This window comes from Eschrichtius robustus, chromosome 2 (genome assembly GCF_028021215.1).
Source record: "Eschrichtius robustus isolate mEscRob2 chromosome 2, mEscRob2.pri, whole genome shotgun sequence".
Classification (NCBI taxonomy): Eukaryota; Metazoa; Chordata; class Mammalia; order Artiodactyla; family Eschrichtiidae; genus Eschrichtius; species Eschrichtius robustus.
This window is the reverse complement of record NC_090825.1, coordinates 162193049-162211744: the sequence shown is the minus strand read 5'-3', so window position 1 is coordinate 162211744 and position 18696 is coordinate 162193049. Positions and strand designations below refer to the sequence as shown.

At 58.7% G+C, this 18696-nt stretch overlaps 3 protein-coding genes across 8 annotated transcripts; 2 read left to right on the top strand and 1 right to left on the bottom strand.

Annotated features, from left to right (window-relative positions):
- Window positions 1-291: 291 nt before the first annotated feature.
- GUK1 (guanylate kinase 1) lies at window positions 292-9539 on the bottom strand. Of its 2 annotated transcripts, none has more exons than XM_068536554.1 (8): window positions 9308-9539; window positions 3058-3171; window positions 2770-2811; window positions 2561-2657; window positions 1176-1314; window positions 1017-1101; window positions 747-832; window positions 292-606 (listed from the first exon to the last, which is right to left on the bottom strand). In XM_068536554.1, the coding sequence occupies exons 1-8, from the start codon at window positions 9366-9368 to the stop codon at window positions 571-573; spliced, it is 660 nt and encodes a 219-aa protein (XP_068392655.1). In that variant the 5' UTR covers window positions 9369-9539; the 3' UTR covers window positions 292-570. The 2 variants fall into 2 exon arrangements, with proteins under 2 accessions (XP_068392655.1, XP_068392656.1); XM_068536555.1 differs by lacking the exon at window positions 9308-9539 and adding an exon at window positions 8693-8815.
- A 40-nt stretch (window positions 9540-9579) lies between these two features.
- MRPL55 (mitochondrial ribosomal protein L55) lies at window positions 9580-13562 on the top strand. 4 transcript variants are annotated; one of them, XM_068536556.1, is made up of 4 exons: window positions 9580-9702; window positions 10455-10532; window positions 12723-12927; window positions 13332-13562. In XM_068536556.1, exons 2-4 carry the CDS (start codon window positions 10507-10509, stop codon window positions 13479-13481), a joined length of 381 nt encoding a protein of 126 aa, XP_068392657.1. In that variant the 5' UTR covers window positions 9580-9702; window positions 10455-10506; the 3' UTR covers window positions 13482-13562. The 4 variants fall into 4 exon arrangements, with proteins under 4 accessions (XP_068392657.1, XP_068392658.1, XP_068392660.1 ...); XM_068536557.1 differs by having other exon boundaries at window positions 9582-9702; window positions 10452-10532; XM_068536559.1 differs by lacking the exon at window positions 9580-9702 and adding an exon at window positions 9737-10124.
- Window positions 13563-15460: 1898 nt separating this feature from the next.
- Window positions 15461-17697, top strand: C2H1orf35 (chromosome 2 C1orf35 homolog). 2 transcript variants are annotated; one of them, XM_068534671.1, is made up of 8 exons: window positions 15461-15617; window positions 15708-15858; window positions 16008-16053; window positions 16145-16224; window positions 16443-16515; window positions 16699-16784; window positions 17291-17416; window positions 17499-17697. In XM_068534671.1, exons 1-8 carry the CDS (start codon window positions 15524-15526, stop codon window positions 17554-17556), a joined length of 714 nt encoding a protein of 237 aa, XP_068390772.1. In that variant the 5' UTR covers window positions 15461-15523; the 3' UTR covers window positions 17557-17697. The 2 variants fall into 2 exon arrangements, with proteins under 2 accessions (XP_068390772.1, XP_068390771.1); XM_068534670.1 differs by having other exon boundaries at window positions 16443-16784.
- Window positions 17698-18696: the final 999 nt, after the last annotated feature.

Below are 18696 nucleotides of genomic sequence, written 5' to 3'. Positions count from 1 at the left end.
CCCAGGACCTTCTGACCCCAGCCTCAATGGCAACTCAAAGAGACAGTGGGGGATGAGGCCCTGCACCCAGCTGGTGGGAGCCCTGGGCAAGTAGCATGCAGCAGCTCAGGAGCAGCCCTCTCTGGGGGCCGGCAGCCCAGAGCAGCAGATGTCAGATGGATGCTGCGGCCCAAGGACCTCCAGGGGCTGGCCAGTTAGGGTGTGGCTGCCAAGAGCAGGGTGGGGAGGGGGTGGGTCTGGAGTGGTGTACTGTGGCCCCACCCACCCAGGGCCATGATCCAAGGGCTCAAGGACACTCTAACCCAGCAGTTCTTTATTTGGATGTTGGCCTAGCTTCCATGGGAGGGGGGTTGATAGGGTGGGGTGGGGAGGAAGCCTAGAAATGGACATGGGGAGAAGGGGTGAGAGAAAAGTCCTCCAGTCACGGTGGGGGAGTAAGGGAAGACAGGCAGCACCCCAAACCCTGGGTGCTAGCTGAGGTGAGCAGAGCCACCGCCGGAGACCCTGGCCCGCTGCGGGTGGGTGCCAGGCCCTAGGCCCCACCTGAGGAGTTATAGCCGGTGGACCTCCTCAGGAGTGACCAGTTGCTTGAGCCTTCTTTATTTCCTGCCAGGGAAAAAGGAAGAGAGGCTGGGAAAAGGAAGAGGGTCTTGCCCAGGGCCTGGGGCCGCCATATCACCTGTCCCAGCCTGTTTTCCCCGTTTGCCAGACAGAGGTCTGAGGCCCCACCTCCACCCCCAGCCCACCTCGGAGAGCGCCTCCTTCAGGACCCAGTAGGCCTTGTCCAGACTGTCGTTGACGATGATCAGGTCAAACAGGCCGGGCTCCTTGCCTGAGGGTGGGGGCAGGGTCAGTGGAGGCTGTGGTGACAGAGGTGGGGGTCCGGGGACCCTTCACGTGGACCACAGTGCTGGGTGATGGCTCCAGCCCTCCTCTGCCCCTTGCTGGATGGGACTGTTCTACTGTGGGGGTTGGAGAGGGTCCAGGGACACGGAGTGACAGGTGCCCATACTCACTGCTCTCCATGTCGGCCCGGGCAGCAGCCAGACGTTTAGCCAGGCTCTCCTCTGTCTCTGTGTTCCGCTGCCGCAGCCGCTGCTCCTAAGACGAAGTATGAAAGTCAGAAGGTCAGAGCCTCCAGGGTTGCCCCCCCGCCCTCCTCCCTCAGCCCCCACCAGGACATCCAGTGAGGGTGGCTGCACAAAGATGTAGATGGGCCGCAGGTCGGTCTTCTTGATGTTGCGCACGCCCTGCAGGTCCACATCCAGCACGCAGATGCGGTTCATGGCCTGCACGGCCCGCACAGCTGCTTTGCTGGGGGATGATAGGAGGGGGGCTGCTCAGCTGCGGGCTCCTGAGGCCCTAGCAGCCCCCATGGCCTCGAAGAGCCTCAGTGGGACCATCACTGCCCATCCCTTGCTCTGGGCCTCTCTGGGGGTGCCCACAGGAGCCCAGCCTAACTGTGGCATCTGTTCCCTCTTTCTGGAAGTATTCCCTGAGCAACCCTTGCACGAGGGGGCCCTCTGCTGGTCTGCTGTGGCGGTAGGGAGGGGCACCTTCAGACCCTGGCCCAGGGCCTCTCCTTCTCAGGGAACCTGCTCCCAGGCCCCACACCACTCCATCACCCCAATCAGTCCCACCCACCAATCATGCCTCCAGAAGCTTCTGGCATCACCCCCTGGATCGTGCCCTCAGGCTAGCGATGGCGACCACCCTCCCATATCCTGCATGCTGGGGCCCTGCTTGGAGAGGGATGCCCTGGCTATGGCCCCCATAGCACTACACGGCACGCCCTTGGGCTTCCTCATCCCCTGGCCACCCTTTGCAGGCCTTGGCCCCTCACCCTAGGGTCACCACGTACCATGTGCTCCTCATCCACTGGGGGGACTGCCCCTCAGCGGGCATTGTGTGTCCCAACAGTGGCCAAATGACCCCACCTGGCAGCCCACTGCTCTTCCCATCTGCACCTGGGGCAGAGTGTGCTGGGTCCTGTGGGGTCCTGGCCTCACCCAGCTAGGTGGCTCAGGGACAGGCTATGCACAGAGGCATGCCTGGCCCTGCCTGCCTGTGTCAAGGCACTGCTTCCAGGCCTTGCAAGTCAGGTGTGAGGAGCCAGCAAAGACCCCGCTCTGGTGGGTTGTTGGGAGGGACAGCCGCTGTTGTGCCAGGGACCCTCTCAGGCTACCCCACGGGTTGGAGGAGGGGGCATAGTGCAACCTGCCGACCTATGAGACCCAGGTCCTCCTAGTCCTCATTGCATACCAGTCCCTTGTGTGGCCCACTGTTCTCACAGCAGCCTGGCCAGGTAGACATAAGTGGGGCTGGGCCAGGAGCAGGTGGCCTAGAGAGCCCTGACTGTGGTTGCATCTTGACCCCTGGGGGGCTGGGTCCCTTGCCCCAACTGCCCAGACGGCCCATAGAAAGAAACCCCCCACCTGGGGCCCAGCCAAGGGGAGACCCCCTGCCCAGGGCCCACAGAGAGAGAGATACCCCTGCCTGGGCTGCCCACTCTAGGTTCCTGAGAGAACTGGAGGAAGGGAGGGCCCCAAGCATGGCCCACCTGGTCCCATACAAGTTCCCTGAGAACTCAGCATGCTCGATGAAGTCTCCGGCGGCAATGTCCCGCTGCATCACCTCCCTGGTCACAAAGTAGTAATCTGCAAAGGAGGAAGAGCTGATGGGGAGACTGAGGCCTCATGCATCACTCTGACAAATGGAGGGCTGCTCCAGTCCTGTGCTGGAGCACTGAGGCCAGCTGGCTGAGCTCACCTTTGCCGTTCTCCTCTCCTGGCCTCGGGTCCCTTGTGGTGTCTAGGAACAAGTACCAGTGACTGACTTGGGACACCTGGAGCCCCAGGCATCCCATCCCCAGGGCCTTGCCCACAGGGCCTGGCTCAGCCCACCTGGGGGTGTGGGAGAGGAGGCTCCAGGTTAGGGTCAGCAGTGCGGGGGCTTCCGCCCCACCGTGTGGGAGTGTGGGGGGCTTCAGGGCATGTCAGCAGGGGTCCCCGCCCCCAGCTTCCTTGAGACCCTCCCCCACCTCCCCTGGGGCCTCACGGGACACGCTGAAGCCAAAGATACTGCTGTGTTCCTGCAAGAGTCTCTTCAGTAGGGTGCTCTTCCCAGCCCCTGAGGGTCCGCTCAGGACAACGGGCCTTGGTCCTGACATCCCTGTAGAGGGGGACAGGGGAGGCAAATATCAGCAGGGCCTTGCTCCCTACGGAAGTGGGCGAGGTGGCTGCAGTGCCCCCACCTCTGCCCCAAGTGAATTCACCCCAGAAATTGGGCAGAGTTGTGGGCAGTCACTCAGAGCCACACTCAAACCCTGGCTATGCCTCCCTTTGGGCGTGCTACCTGGTAATACATGCACTGACCACAAATGTGTGGCCTCCCCAGCTGTCCACTCCTATCCCACCCTCAAGGAGCTCCTGGGAGGGGCATGTCCGGGTCCCAATTCCTGTGTCTCCTGGCACCACAACCCAGAGGTGCCCTTGGTCAAGGTCAGTGGAACCCAAGCCCTGTTCTGGGAACTTCCACTGAAAAGCAAGGGGTTGACCCCAAACGACCACAGCTTCCTGACTCCCCTCTCTGATACTTGGGTCTCATGAAGCCAGCAGAAGAGCAATGGGTGCCACCCTCCCAGCTCATAGCACACGGCTCAGACACCTGCCACAGGTGAAAACACCAAGGGCAGGAATAGTGGGGGAGCTCTGGAAGCATCAGCTTAGCCTGCTCTGTGCCCCTCGGATCATCCCAGCACCCCTCCTACAGGACCTACCTTCTGTGTGGGGTGCAGCCTCCATGCTCACCTTGGGGCTGCTCGGGATAAGCTGAGAGGAGAGTGGTAATCCTTGGCTGCTCCCCACCCTCTAAGCACTAAATCCCTCCCAGGGCAGCCAGCACCACCTGCTCAGCAGAGGGCAAAGGCCGCTCCTCACCCTAGAGATGCGCACTTGCCCACCCAGCCACGTGAGCAAGATGGGCTGAGGAAGGTCAGGTGCATCGGGAGCCTCAGAAGACACGAATCGAGGCAGGCACTGAGCTAGGGGGCTGGGAGGCTATGTGTTGCCCCAGAGGGAGACCCTGGGAGGGCGTGTGGTGAGCTGGCCTACCCCAGCAGGGCTCTGTCTGTGGGGTGCCTGGTAAGGTGTGGAGGAGCAGTTAGTGGCCAGCACACCAGCGATGAGGCCCAGGAGGGACAGGCCACTCTGCTCGGGGATACCCAGTCATCTAGCCCAGGGCAGCTCTCCAGCAGGGCCCCAGGTGGGCACTACTTTCCTAATCCGCAATGAGGACAACCTGGGTAATCTGGCTAAAGCATAGCTAGCTATTCTGGGACCATCATGCCATATGCAAACACCCCGGAGAAGGAGTCGGGAAACAGATACGCTCCCCTGCTGCAGAGAGATAGAAGAAATGGACCCAGAGGAGCTCATCAATTATCTGTCACTTCTAAGTGGCCAGTTCTTAGTTCCTTTGTCTCTTCCAAGTTTCCTATTACAATAGTACACCGTTTTTATCTAGCAACGGTCCCATTGGACTCCCAACTCCTTTCTGGTGTCTTGACTTTCCCACCCAGACACAGTGCCACCATACAAATGCCCACACGTGTGTGTGTCCGACTCCAAGCCCACTGCTGTTGATGCCCAATAGAGCGCAGCCCCCTCCCTACCCTAAGGACTGGTGCATGGGAAGGTCTCATCTCTGGCTCACCGTTGGCCTTCACAAAGTTCCTTCCTTTGCAGAATGAACGTCCTGTGCGCAACCCAGCCCACCCCCCTGGGTCTGTCCTGACTTCTAGACAGTGAGTGACCAGGGTTGTGGGGAGAGCTATGTCGGGGTGGAGGAGCATAGGAGAACAGAGGAGATACCGGGGGCCAGTCGGTCCCCGAGCAAGGTTGCTGCTCCTAGAGGAGTCCTGGAAAGAGAAAGGCTATGGAGGCTGGGGTCTGCCACCACACTGCCTGGCCTCTGGACTGTGCCGAGTCACCACCGCACACACACTGCCTCCCCACCTTGCAAGCAGGGCAGCTGTGGTTGTTCAGCAGCATAGGTCTTCCCAGGACCTGGCAGCATGTAGGCGCCACAGGAATGTGAGTTTCTCCAGGGCGGGGGCAACATCAAGTGGACACATGGCAATGCTCACAAGAGATGGACCAGAAAGCCTACCTGGGCCTTGCTCACAGCAACAAACCCTCAACTCAGTGGATGCAGCTGGTGCCTTCTGGACCCAACTTGGGGTATCCACCTCCAGGGAGGGGAGGGCCCATCCTGCCTCTCTATGAAGAAGCCCCTCAGGAACACTATGCTCCTTTGCCATGTGTCCAACTTGAACAGGAGCCCCGCCCTCACATCCCACAGCCCCCAACTGTAAACCTGCCAGCAACACCCAGAGGCTACATGGTCTTGACCTGCCCTGTGCCTCCAGGCCAGCACACAGGCCCCTAACATGTTTCCCCGGCAGTTCCTGCCCTGTTCCCCATGCCTGCAATCATGGCCAGATGTTGTGGTCATAAGCTCTAACATCTGGACACTGCAAACCTACATAGGGAAGACATGTCTTCAGTCAGGACCAAACACTACACATGGAAGTCCCAACACCTGAAACCCTGAAGGAGCACGTTGCGCACAAGTCTTACTCATCATCTTACCTCAAAACACTGGTTTCTATCTGGCTTTCTACGCCATGTCATGAACCCTGGGGGCATGGGCACGGCACCTGCATCCCACTGAGACCTCCCATCCCCCAGCCCAACAACCACTGGCAGTAAGCAGCAGGTATGTATGCACGCATGGGGACTGGCTGATGGCTGCAAAGTTCACTCCCTGCCTGGGTCCAAATCATCACCCTACCCCGCCAGCCCACTCCTCACAGGGTATCCTCCTGAGCGCCAACCTGCCCCTCAGGTCCAGGCCCCAGGCCTTCCCAGTGCTGGCCATCCATCGTGCCCTCCTTCAAAGGTTACACTATTGATGACAAGGGGAGGGGGCACCCACCTAGCACCATTGCCTTGAGGTGGGTGGGATCCAGAGTCTTTCCTCTTGTGGGGCTCTTCCCTGAGGTCACCTCCTCTTAGTACGAGGGCCCGAACCACAAAGACCACGCTGGAGTGGCCTAGCCCTGCAGAAGGCACTTGGGGAGTCGCCGGGTACTGGGCTCCACCCAGTGATCATAGTGATAAGAGTGCTCACTAAAGCCACCTTTGACAGGAGCACACTCAGTGTGGGACAGACCTCAAGGCCTCTCAGTCCCAGTGATCAAGTGTGCCAGATACCCCTGAGCCTGATTTTGGCCCCAGCAGCTGGTAGAACTGATTGGCAGTTAGGAATGTTCTGTATCCTCTACTCCTTGACTATTCCACAATTCTGAACCCCAGCTTCCTGGCAAGAAACTGGAAATTTCACAAGGACAGCAATAAGGATCAGGGATGCAATTTCTGTAGGAGTCGCTGGTGCAAGCCTGGGCATTCTGGAATGCTCTCTGCTGGAACCCCTCACGAGGAGCTCCTCAGGCAGCCCTGGAAGGCTTGCCTCGAGAAGCATTTCCTGCTCTCCTTCCTGCTTCCACCTGCCTTCCCGCCCTGTCCCAAGGGCTGGACATGGCCACCACCCCACTTCCCTCCCCACTCCTCCATGAGACACTAAGACAAGGTACAACCCTCTGAGGATACAGAGAAGGGAAGTCAAACCCCACCAGCCCTCTTGCAAAACACAAGCCACAAGACATGAGTTGATCTGGGTTAGGATAGCTGGTCATGCCCTATCCCCCAAACAGGCTGTGTGGGACAGGAGAACTACCCCGGCCTTGGCCTCAGGTGCTCCGTGTGTGGGATATGTCCTGGCCCAATGACCTTAAGAAACCACTTAACCTTCAAGAACCTGACTTGAAGTGGGAGAGCCACAACGCAGCCAGCGATTTTCTTCTCACTTCCTCTCCCAGCAGTGGGGTGAGACCATGCCTTCCCTGAGAGGAAGCTTGTCCTTCAAAAGTGTTGGCAAGAAGCCACACTATGGAGGACTCAGGCCTGTCGTGGCACTACACAGCTGCATCTGGATCTCTTTCCATCAAGGAGAAGAACGGGGATTCAGTTCCACATGAGATCCTCAGTTCTAGCCCTAAGGGAAGGCAGAGGGAGCATGAAAGGGAAAGGGGCCCAGGACATACAAATCATGGAGCAAGAAAAAGCCCAAGCCCTTCTGGTTGGGGCAGGGTTCACTCTCACAGAGAGGGGAACAAAGGTCAAGCACACCCAGGGTCAGCCAGGGACCAGGGGAAATCAAGGCCCAGCACGCACAGGATCAGAGAAGGACCCAGGGGGAACAGAGGCCTGGTACACAGGTTCAGCCAGGGGTCAGAGCCCGACTGAAGGGCACCTGCCTCCATACCAGGGCCCCAGCAGCTCACCCTCTGTGCTTTCCCTTTTCTCCTTGAGGACTGGGGTCACTTCCTTCCACCCCCAACCACATCATAATACCTTCCTTCTTGCTCTTCCTCAAATCCTCTGAACGTGTTTCTTGGGCTATGCTAAATGTGACGCAAAAGATGGAGATCAACAGTTCAAGTGTTTAACAAAAAAAAGTTTGGGTGTGGCTGAAGAAAAATGTACAACTTCAGAACTTGTAGAATCTGCTACTCAAATAAACTGTTGATCTTACCAGTTCCAGACAAAGGTCAAGGGCTGGATCAACGTGTTCTCAGAATCTAAAGGAAAGCCCAAGCAAACTACACTTATCACAGGTGTGGCACCAACCCAGATCACAAGCTGGCCTGGTGTGTGCAGGCAAGTGTGTGGCATTCTTACAAGAAGAGGGCAGAGTGGGGGCTCACGTGGCAGGAAATTCAGCTTGTCAATGATAAGACAGGAAGCCACACCCAGCGCACATCCCTCCTGGTGGTGAAGGTGAAGGTTTTCCTGGGTCCCTCACAAGTCATGGTCTGGGAAGTGAAAGAGTGACAGAAAAGTCCAGAAAAGACCACATTTGGCCAGGCATGTTGCCAAGGGGCACTCACAGGGGACTCGTGCAAGGCCGACCATGAAAAGCACATCTTGGCCTCCCTCCTCCTGTCCCCGTGGGCCTCATCCCACACTGGCCAATCATCACCTGAGCTTCCACCTCCTCCACCCCTATCAAAAGACACTGATAACATGTGAGGTGGCACACCTCACTGTTCCTCCTCAAACCAGCATCTGGGTGGAGACTCACTCCCTCTCACTGCTCTCCAAAGAATGTCTAACATCAGCAGATGGGCAGCTCCAGCAACCTAGACTTGAGGTGTCTTGCCCTGAGGGAAGCTGAACCCCAGCTACCATGCCCACGAGGCAGGAAGGCCTGCCACCAACAACCTGCTCCTGCGTGGAGTACCCATATCTGCAATGTCCAGCAGCGCTGGGCTGTGGTGCTGGCCAGGAGCCTGCAGCAGTCCCAGGGGCCCTCTTGGCTGGGAGTCCTTGGAGCAGTCAGCTCCGCCCACCTAGGACGCCCCTGCGTTTGCAATATTTGGGAACCAAACATAGCACCAAAGCTGGACCACAGGGAGGGTTTTCCAACTGTTATCTGTGCTGCTCCTCTTGAGCTCGGGGTAGACTACATACTTCTACAGGCCGGGTGAGCTAATCGGGACTTCTGCGGCAACCTAAGGTCCTTCAAAACCCTGATCTCGCAGGGTTTTCGGCTCTGCTGTGTGGCCCACCTTGGAGAGGGGTGTCAGGCTGCTTCCCCTCTCTGCCCCTCCGCATCCTGCAGGGTCCACAATGGCATCCAGCATGAAGTCCTCAAGCTGCAGGGGTTTTACAAGCTGTTTGGAGCTTCCCATGCCAGGAGAATTTCCTCCTACATTTTGAGGACTGACACAGGGGAACCAGCTTTTAATTTGTCTAAGTAAAATAGTAACTACCAAAAGCAATGCTAAAACACAGACACACGGAATACAACTTCAAAGCGAAGGAAAGCCTCCCTGAATTTGCCTCCGTGAGAAGACGCACTACCCTCTCTCCTCGTCTACCCCGCTTTGCTCGCCCCGAGACGGAACTCTGGGAACCACTGACGACCGCCGAGGGCAATTTCGGTGGCTGGCGGGATGACAGAATTCACGAGCACAGCCTCAGGAGTCCCTCAGGCAGGTCCACGACACCGGCGCTCAGCACGGGCTCTTGCGGCCCCTCGCACGCAATCAGCGGCGGTTCCCGCCTCTTCTCCGCGGATTCATACAGCGACACGCGAGCCCGGGGCCGGACTCCCCAGGAAGGCCCTCCCGGGGCCTGCGCTCGCCCGGACCTCCGCCCCTCTGCGAGGGGCCGCCACTCACCGTCCGAGGGGACCCGGCGCAGGGCGGCCGCCGCCAGCCCGGCCAGCGGGCGCCGCAGCATGAAGGGCCGCCGCCACCGCCCGCGGGGACGTACGTCACAGAGCAGCGCCGCGCCGGCCCGGCCTCTCTCCGCCCCTCAGAGAAGCACTTCAGCGTGGCGCTGGACCCGCCTCAGCCAGCGGGCAAGTTGGTCAGAGCTGCGCCGGCCTCGCCCCGCCTTTCAGGGCCGTACGTCAGCGCCGCACGACGCTGCGCCTGCCGGATGACGTTATGGCGGTGCCGCAGGAGGACTGAAAGCTGCGTTTACAGTGATCGTGGGTTGGGCTCTGGCCAGTCCCGCACCCGATTGGCCAGTGGCGGCCGGGCCGCTGGTCCTCGAGGCCGCTCCGGAGGCGGTGAGGGTGGCAAGTTGGTGCCGGAAAGGCGCCGCGTCGCGCGGGCTTGGAGGGCTTCCCCCAAGGGAGGGTCCGGGCCCCGCCGCAAGCCGCCCTCGAGGGCGAGAGAATGGGCGGGTATCGCTTGGGAGGTTTATAGCATTTCGTTGTCCTGCTGAGTCACGTCCTAAGGCGGAAGGAAGCCTGCAGATGCCCTGCCCTGACAGGGGATAGCGAGGCAAACCTTCTCATCTCGGTCGGGAGGGCTCTTTTCCTGGGGTCTGAATGTCTGATACATCAGGTCTTCGACATTTGAAACAACTGGTTTGTCACCGCGGAAACCTCAGTTTCCCTGGGACTCAAGGTTTAGTAAGCCGCGGCTGCCCTTTTGTAATCTTTACCTCGCTGGATTTTGTGAGAATGCAATGACCTTGGAAAACAAGGTATGAGCTAGTCTTCTCCGTTTACGTTGCATTCCATCCTCAGAGTGGCTTCCCTGACTCAGCAACCCACCAGAATGGGCCCGGGCCCTGCTGCAGACGTACTAAGTCAGAGTTTTGGGGAGTAGGACTGGGGCATCTCCAGGTCAAAAACGTTCCACGGGTGATTCTAATGCCAGGTCAGGGCTGGAAGCCTGATAGGTTACTGGGCAAGACTGGCACTGACCTGGTAATGTCTCGGAGACTGCTTTGTTCCTGGCTGGGATTTGGTGAGAATCAGTTAGGTGGTAAAGCCTGCCTTTTAAAAAGATCTCTCATTTCTTTGCCTAGCAGGTCACACACTGGGCCAGTGACTGACCCTGGGGCTTCACGTGCTGCAGGAGGAATGGTGGCCAAGGGCAGACTGCTTGGGTAAGCATGGACTTCCAGGCCTCTTGGGACTGCTGTAATGGGGCCACCCAAAGAATGCCAACTCAAGAGCCTTAGGCTCTGCTGCCTCAGGAAAACTTCCAGAGCCAGTGTGTTTATCTGGAGAATACATACAAGTACATATGTGTGGACACGTTAACAGTGTTGAAGGAGGAATGGAAGTGACTTGTGAGTACCTGGCACCAAACAGATGTGATGGTGGCCACTGTCCTATTCAGAGCCTGCGGGCCAGCCATGGAGAAGATCATGGCCTTCCTTCTCTTACCACCAGAACTGCCTCCCCGTCTGTGTGTTCCTCTCACTCCTTGGTCTCCCCCAAGTGAGCAGTATTGATGGAGGAGAAAATGAATGCAGGTTTTGAATTGTTTCTGTGGAATCTAGGGAGAGGGATGTGGCACCTGAAGCTGTGGGTTAGTATGAAGATGGAGAAGGGACTCTGGCTGCAGCGTTCCCAGGAGGGCCCTCATGCTGGAGAAGGTTCACGTTGGAACTGCAACTGCTGTTTGGTGGGAAAACATCCACTCTTTCCCCTCAAGGGTTGACTCCAGCCCCTTCCAGAAGCCTCCTGAGTCACCAACCCCAGGTTCTCCAGAGCGGCTGTGTCCTGGGCTCCCTGGTGCTGCTTAGGTACAGGCCCTGCCCAACTGACTGCAGGTTCCTCTGCTGCTGGAGTTTACCCACCACCTCCTTTCTCCAGTCTTGCACTTCTGGAGGCAGGGACTGGATTCATTTTGCCAAAATTTACGAGCACTTAGCTAGGGAGGGTCTGGGACTTGGTAGCAAATAAGATGCAGTTCTTGCCCCAGGCCATCAGACTAGTGGAGGAGATGGGCCCTCAGCCTGAGGTGTCAGCTGGGGAGTGCAGGGGGTGGTGGGAACCACAGCCAAAGCAGAGGCTGCCGTACTGTGGCTGTGCATGGCCCATGTGCTCATGCTGGCTGCTTTGTGGAGAGAGAAGTCCTGAAAGTCTGGTGGGAGCTACTGACGTTATGTGAATATCAGGTTTTTAGAATCACTACCCGCAAAGCAGGGGAACTTAATTGGAATTGAAATGGGGACCAGGTGGGAGGCTGTTGGGAAGGTTTGCACTGATGTGACTGCCCACGCAGTGAGGGAGTTGGGAAAAGGCACATGGTGAGTGTGCAGGATGCCTGTCCACCGTGAGTATTCAAAAGAATGCCAGGAGAAGAAGGTCACTTCCAGAGTACCCGACAATTCCAGGAAATTCTGGCACTTGTTTGAACGCATTCTTCCTCAAACCTATGAGGAAACGGATGGACTGAGGCACAGCCTGGGGCTCTGAATTCAAGTTTGCATGAAAGCCAGCCTGGAAGGGACTTTGGGGCGGGGGGTCACAGGGAAAGGCTGGGACAGGGAAATCGAGGTCCCGAGTGGGTGAGACAAATGTGGGGTCACGTAGCTGGGTAGAGTGGGGCATGAAGAGTACCTAGCCCTTTCCTGTCACCTTGGAGCATGTGCTCTGCTGTGTGCGGGAGGGCTGAGTGCCCACCACACTCAGAAGCCAAGTGGACCAGGTGTCTTGGTCTGCTTGGGCTGACCTAGCAGAACACCACAGACCAGGCAGCTTATGAAAGCTGGAAGTCTGAGATTAGGGTGCCATCAGGGTTCTGGTGAAGTCTCTCTTCCTGGTTCAGAGATGGCTGCCTTCTTGCATATGGAGGAGAGAGTTAGCTCTCTGGTCTCTTCCTCTTATAAGGGCACCAATCCTACTGGGGGGACCCCACCCTCACGACCTCATCTAATCCTAAACACCACCCAAAGGTCCCACCTCCTGACACCATCTCACGGGGGGTTAGGGCTTCGATGTGTGAATGGGGAAGGGGGCGTGGGATGGACTCAGATGGTCAGTCCACAGCACCAGGTTTGCAGTCCCCTGGAAGTCAGCTTCCCACTCAATGCTGTAGTCCAGCACCCTAGCCATGGGGCCAGCCCTCACCAGAGACACCCACCAGGGTCCTGGCTGTGGACTCTGTCCTCACCCATCTGAGAGCCTTGTGGGCTCACCCCTGCAGCCTCTTTCTGGATGTGGGGTGGAGCTACTCTGACCACATCCTGCCCTGGTGCGGTTTGCTGTGTGCCCCCATAGGAGCTGGGCTGCGTGGCCACTCTGGTCCTGGCACCAACCGCTGACCAGCTCGTGTGTGTCTGCAGCCTGCTCTGGCAGCGTGTGGTGACAGGGGCTGCCCTTGAGAGCCACCGCCAACTGTATATGTCCTCCCGGCGGGCTGATTGCAACAGAGCCTCGCTCACTCGAGTGCACCGGCAGACCTATGCACGCCTCTACCCTGTGCTCCTGGTCAAGCAGGATGGTTCCACCATCCACATCCGCTACCGGGAGCCTCGACGGATGCTCACAGTAAGCTTCCTTCCCCGACACTCCCCTGGGGTGCAGGTCTCGGAGGACTTAGCCTGTAGAAACTGCTCCTCCAGGGGTTCATGGGGTCAGAACCCACCATCGCTGGACTGGGGAGGGAGGGCAAGTCATGGGTCAGAATTGTTTGAGGAGAGGGAGGAGGGTGACCTGGAGCTCACTCCACACACCAAGATGAGAAAGCAGTAGTGAGCTGTGTGTTCGAAAAAATATCACGTCTTGGGAAAACAAGCAGAAAAAGTTTTTTAAAAAAGCTTCAAAGGGAGAGAAAACCCAACAGAACACATAAGACCTAAACTGTGTGGTAGATAACAAGGTGAAGTGGAGACCCTGGAGAACATCCTGGTACCCTCCACCTGAGCCATGTACACATCCCTTCCTCCCCGCAGATGCCCGTGGACCTGGACTCTCTGTCCCCAGAGGAGAGGCGTGCACGGTTCCGGAAACGAGAGGCCCAGGTCAAAGAGAAGGAGGAGGAGCCAGAGCTCGGTGACGACTTTGATGTGGAGCAGTACAAGCAGTTTTGGACCAAAAAGTGATGGTGCCTGGAAGCTGCTCTGACCGAGGGGGATGCTATGGAGCAGGGAGGGGCATGTGTCTTTAAACCATGTGTTCACGAAGCTGTGTCCATCTTGTCTTTCCTTTTCACGTGCCCTAGCCTGGAGGGTCTCTACAACTGAGCTGAACAGAGGACTTAGAATCAGGTCAGTTTTGGTTTTAGGATGAGGTCCAAAGGGCATGTGATCCTTCAACAGTACCGAGGTCATGGGTGCTCTTCCTACTGCAGGGAAGCCTGGCCACTGCTGTACCTGCCCCTCTGGGTCCTGGAGCCCCCTTGGTTCTAGCGCTGCCTTCAGCCTCAGGGCACCAGGGACTCTCCTGGGGGAGCGCAGTGGCCACCAAGAGTAGGTGGGAGGAGCAGGGTGTCTGGGATCCAAGGACATCTGCACCTAGCCTACAGCTGGCCTGCCCTACCCCTCACCAGGGCTCCCTCAGCCCTACCCAGCACGCAGTGGGAAGGCGCTCCCCATCAAAGGGGCCAAAGGGACTGGCCGCTCCCCTTTGTTAACGCCACTGAGGTCTGCAGTGCATTGTAGCTACAATCTGCTAGGCCTTCCAGTTGACTGCTGCCTTTCTGCTCCAGGGGTTGATTTTACCCTGGCAGCCTTCCTACAAGACCCAAGGGAGCAATTCCCAGCCTTTTTAAAGCAGCTGACCCGGCCCAGGCCTGGGGCTGCTTCTCCTTAGGTCCTAGGGTTCAATCACAGGACCTTGGTTGTCAGGCTCCTTCTCATAAACCTGAGGGCCAGTTGTAGAGCACTGTCATGTAGTAGATGGGGACGGCATTCTGTTCATGACCTGGGAGGCAGGAGCCAGCAGCCTGTGGGAGATGAACTCTGTACCTTATCTCTAGATCAGAAGGCCAGCCCCTTCTGGTCCACTCACCACACCAGCACTGTGCAGCTGCACAGGGACATCCACTGCACTGCACCACCCCCCGGCCCCCACGGCGGCTGTCCACTCCAGGCCCTGCCAACCTTGCTTGCTCAAGGATGCCCCCGGCAGCCGTCAGGCAAGTGAGGGAGCCCCGAGAAAGCAGGTTCAGAGGAAGGCCAGGTGAAAGGCCTCTTCTCACTTAATTCCCTGCCAGCCCATCAGGTGAACTCACTGAGTAACCTGCGGGAGGGCAGTGTCTTGTGAAAGGACTAATACAAAGGGCATGCAGAATAACACTCTTGACGCCTTGTTGTAAATTCTTCAGAGAACGTTTGTTCACCCTACGGGTTCAATCCAGCAGGGGTTGGCTAATAGAGTGGCACCCCTCCACTCACTAGCACCCTTATCACTGAATCTAGTCTGGTTCGCTGTGGTGATAAACGGAACGCGCTTGCACTACGACTAGCTCAGTTTACTTCGGATACTGAGCCATCACCTGACAGCAGCAGTGACCGAAACGGTGCCGAATGAGAAGCGTCTGCCAACACTTTGTGGGTGACTGAGGCGTTCTCTGCGCTGTCAGGGGAACGAACGCGATGAGGTGTGCTTGAATGCTTCCTTGGGAACTGGACACAGCCGGTACCCCCGAGGGCGGAGAACGAGCGGTGCAGGCGCGACCTGACCTTGGCGGCTCCCTGTCTCTGGGGCAGCCTGCTACCTGATAGAAACCTCAAGCAGCTATAGCCGGGAAACTTAGTGCGGGTTTGCAGACGTCTCTCCAGTGCCTGCCCCTCTGCCGGCACAGCCAAGGGAACACGGCACACAATGGGAACAGTGACTCTGGGGAGTCACCCACATAACGTGACTTCTAATAACGGCTGTCCTGTCATTGGGGTGCCCGGGTCCAGCCTCCGCACCTTTGCCAGTGCCACCGCTGGGGCCGCGGCAGTGCGCAGGCGCTCGGGGCCGGCACTGAGGCACAGGCGCGCCAGGGCGGGACACCTTCGGGAGGTGAGGGGGAACAGAGCGCAAGCGCACGGGTTTGGCGCGGGCGTGACGTCACAGCGTGCGACGCGTGAGTGGGAGCGGGGGCCTGTGGGGCCTGGGTACCGGGAAGTCCGGAGGTAGAGGGCTGCCTGCTACCATGTTCGGCTCCAGCCGGGGCGGCGTGCGCGGCGGGCAGGACCAGTTCAGCTGGGAGGATGTGAAGACTGATAAGCAGAGGGAGAACTACCTGGGTGAGCGGGGCGCAGGGACCGGGGGCTCGCGGGCTGGGGGTGCGCCGACCCGCGGGCCGTGCCGAGCACTCGGCGTTCCGTTCCCCGCAGGCAACTCGCTGATGGCCCCGGTGGGCCGCTGGCAGAAGGGCCGTGACCTCACCTGGTACGCCAAGGGCCGGGCGCACAGCGCGGGTCTGAGCCGGGAGCAGGAGCTGGCGGCTGTGAGGCAGGCGGAGCAGGAGGCGCTCATGGCAGCGCTGTGAGTGCGCCTTGAGAGCTTGGGCCGGGGTGGGGGTGGGGGGGGCGGGGGCGGGGAGGGTGTTGGTTTACCTCCGGGTGGGGGCGCGGCAGGGGCAGGGGCCGAGGCGAGGCCCGCAGCTCCCTGAAGCTCACGCGCGGCCCCCGCAGAGGCTACAAGAACGTAAGGAAGCAGCCCACCGGCCTGAGCAAGGAGGTGAGAGGTGGGCCCTCCTGGAGTGCGGGGGCGGGATTGGGAGGGGGCTGACCCCGCGCTGTGGTGAGCACTTGCATTACCCCCCCAACAGGACTTTGTCGAAGTCTGTAAGCGGGAAGGAGGTGACCCCGAGAAGGGAGTGGACCGGCTCCTGGGCCTGGGGAGCTCCAGGTGAGGGGCCGGAGGGTCCTTGGGGGCCCCAGAAATCGCGAGGGCGTGGCTCCTCGGGGCTCCGCACTGTCAGCCGCCCAGGTGGACGCTAGCACGGGTCGTCTGGGCGCACCACTTCTCTAGGGAGGCCTGGGGATGGGGGGCGGTCCTCGCCGTGGGTGTGTGTGTGTGGGGGGGGGGTGTCTCACCATGGGGGGATCTCACCCACGTCCCCGTAGTGGCTCTGCAGGGCGAGTGGCGCTGTCCCGGGAAGACAAAGAGGCTGCTAAGCTGGGGCTTTCGGTATTCACGGTAACTACCCCCAAACATCCTGGGATCCCATGGTGGGGTGGGGGGCGGTCTGAGTGTCTCTTCCTGTTGAGGGCCATGGGGGCAGGCCGTCTCTCCTTGGGGATACCCTCCCAGCTTCTGGCTGGTTCTCGCCGGTCGGTATGCCGGGGTGCCCCGCACACCCCGAGTGGCTTTTCTCGGCAGCACCACCGCGTGGAGAGCAGTCGGACAGGGACCTCCCCGGCCTCGGCCAAAAAGAAGCCTCGGTCAGAGGAGAAGGTGGAGCCGGGGTAAGGCCTCCCAGGGCACAGAACTGTTTTCTCAGCATGTTGGCTGCTTCTCCAGTCAGTGAACTCCCCAGCTCCAGCCCCTTTTTTCTTTTGAGGAGCCTCTGGAGATCCTGAGCCCTGGGGTAGTCTCATGACTGCCTACCGACCCCCAGCAGGGTCAGGGGCCCTGGAGGAGGATGCTCAGACATGGGCCACTTGTGTGAGGTCTGGGGAGCACAGGAGGGGAGTCACCACCCGGCCCCAAGAGTGCGGGGGCATCCCAATGGGAGGGCTGGAAGGAGCCATGAGATTGTCAGGTGATGCCCTGCAGACCTTTCTGCCGTGGTTGGAATGTGTCTGTGATGCCCACCATGGTAGCCACTGGCCACACATGGTACTGAGGAGTTTCCTTTAGTGATTTGAGGTTGAAATGGCTACACATGGTCAGTGGCTACTGTGGTGGCCCCACCCCCGGCTAGACCCCCAAAACCCCAGAGGCTCCTGGCACTCCGTATCACCCTTTACAGCCCTGAAAGCCACAAGAAGAGCAGGAAAGAGAAGAAAAAGAAGAAGAGGCACAAGAAAGAGAAGAGGAGGAAAGAAAAGGAGCACGGGAGGGGGCCGGATTCCTCACAGCCCCCTGCTCCCATCCAGTAGGTACAGCTGCCTGGGGATGGAGACAGAATGCTGGGCAGGCAGGGGCCCTCACGCCAGGTGTCCCCTGGTCTCCCTTAGGCATGACTCAGACTCCTCGACTTGCTGCAAGAGGAAGCACAGGCATGACAGCGACTGAGGCCCAGGGATCTGGAGGGCTGGCCTGTGGGGGTCACCCCAGGTCCCCAAAGAGGCTTAGTTGTGGCCAAGTATGGCTACTTCTATTCTTCTTTGTGTTGACTCATTCTTTGTACTTAAATAAACTTATTTTACGTGGAAAGTGTCTCATACTAAAGGGAAGGTTGTTGTCATGTGTCACAATAGAAAGTGATGTGTGAAAATGTGGTAAATCTCTTGAGTTCCAGCAAGACTACCTGCAAGCCCATTTGGAGGGGCACTGTCCTTTTGGAGGTGAGCATCCTGGGGTCCCATGTTGGCCTGGTCCCCTGCATCAACTTCAGGTGTACCAAGAGTCCTGGGTAACGTATGGCCAGCAGGGAGAGCAGAGGGGCCAAAGGGTGCTCAGCTGCAGGTAGGTGAGCATGCTAGAAGGGGCAGCCTGGGCATTTAGATCATGGGGAGCTGGACTTGGACTTGTACCTGGAGCCACCCTTGTCTCCCCAGGCCACCAAGGGACCTCTTAACCACTGTCTCACCCCCTCCCCCTTTGCGTGCTCCAACAGCACTGGCTCCCTCCACCCGGCCCCCCCTCTCCAAGGCTGGGAGGCATACATACAACCTGGCCCTCCACAGAAAAAGTGAAAACTTAACATCTTACAACCACATTGGAATAAAGACAAAACCCAGAATGGATTCATTATTGAGGTTCTTGTTTTGCTTCTGATTTTCAAAGAAATGAGAGCTAAAGGCAATTCTGTCTTCAGAGCACTCGGCACTGGTTTTCAACCTGTTAGAGCAGATCATTATTTATGTGGGACAGCCTGCCTCCTGGGGGAAAGGACAACTGGACCTTCGCCTGCCAAATGCCTGCACCCAGTGAGGGGAACAAGGGTGCCAAGAAGGGTTCCAAGTCAGAGGGACAATCCCTGCAAAAGTGGGACGGGGTCTGGCACAGGTGCACAAAGCACCCAGCCAGGCATAGGTAAATCACTGTGGCAGTGACGTGGAGCTTGGCCAGGGGTTCCCGCCCCTCCAGAGGATAAGCTGGCTGGCTTGGGGGGTACCACAGAGGGTGGATGTTGGGAAGGGTGGCGGGTTTCCTCCACGTACCACCTGGCCCTAGCCTTTTGGGGATACTCCATATGGTGACCCTGCTGTC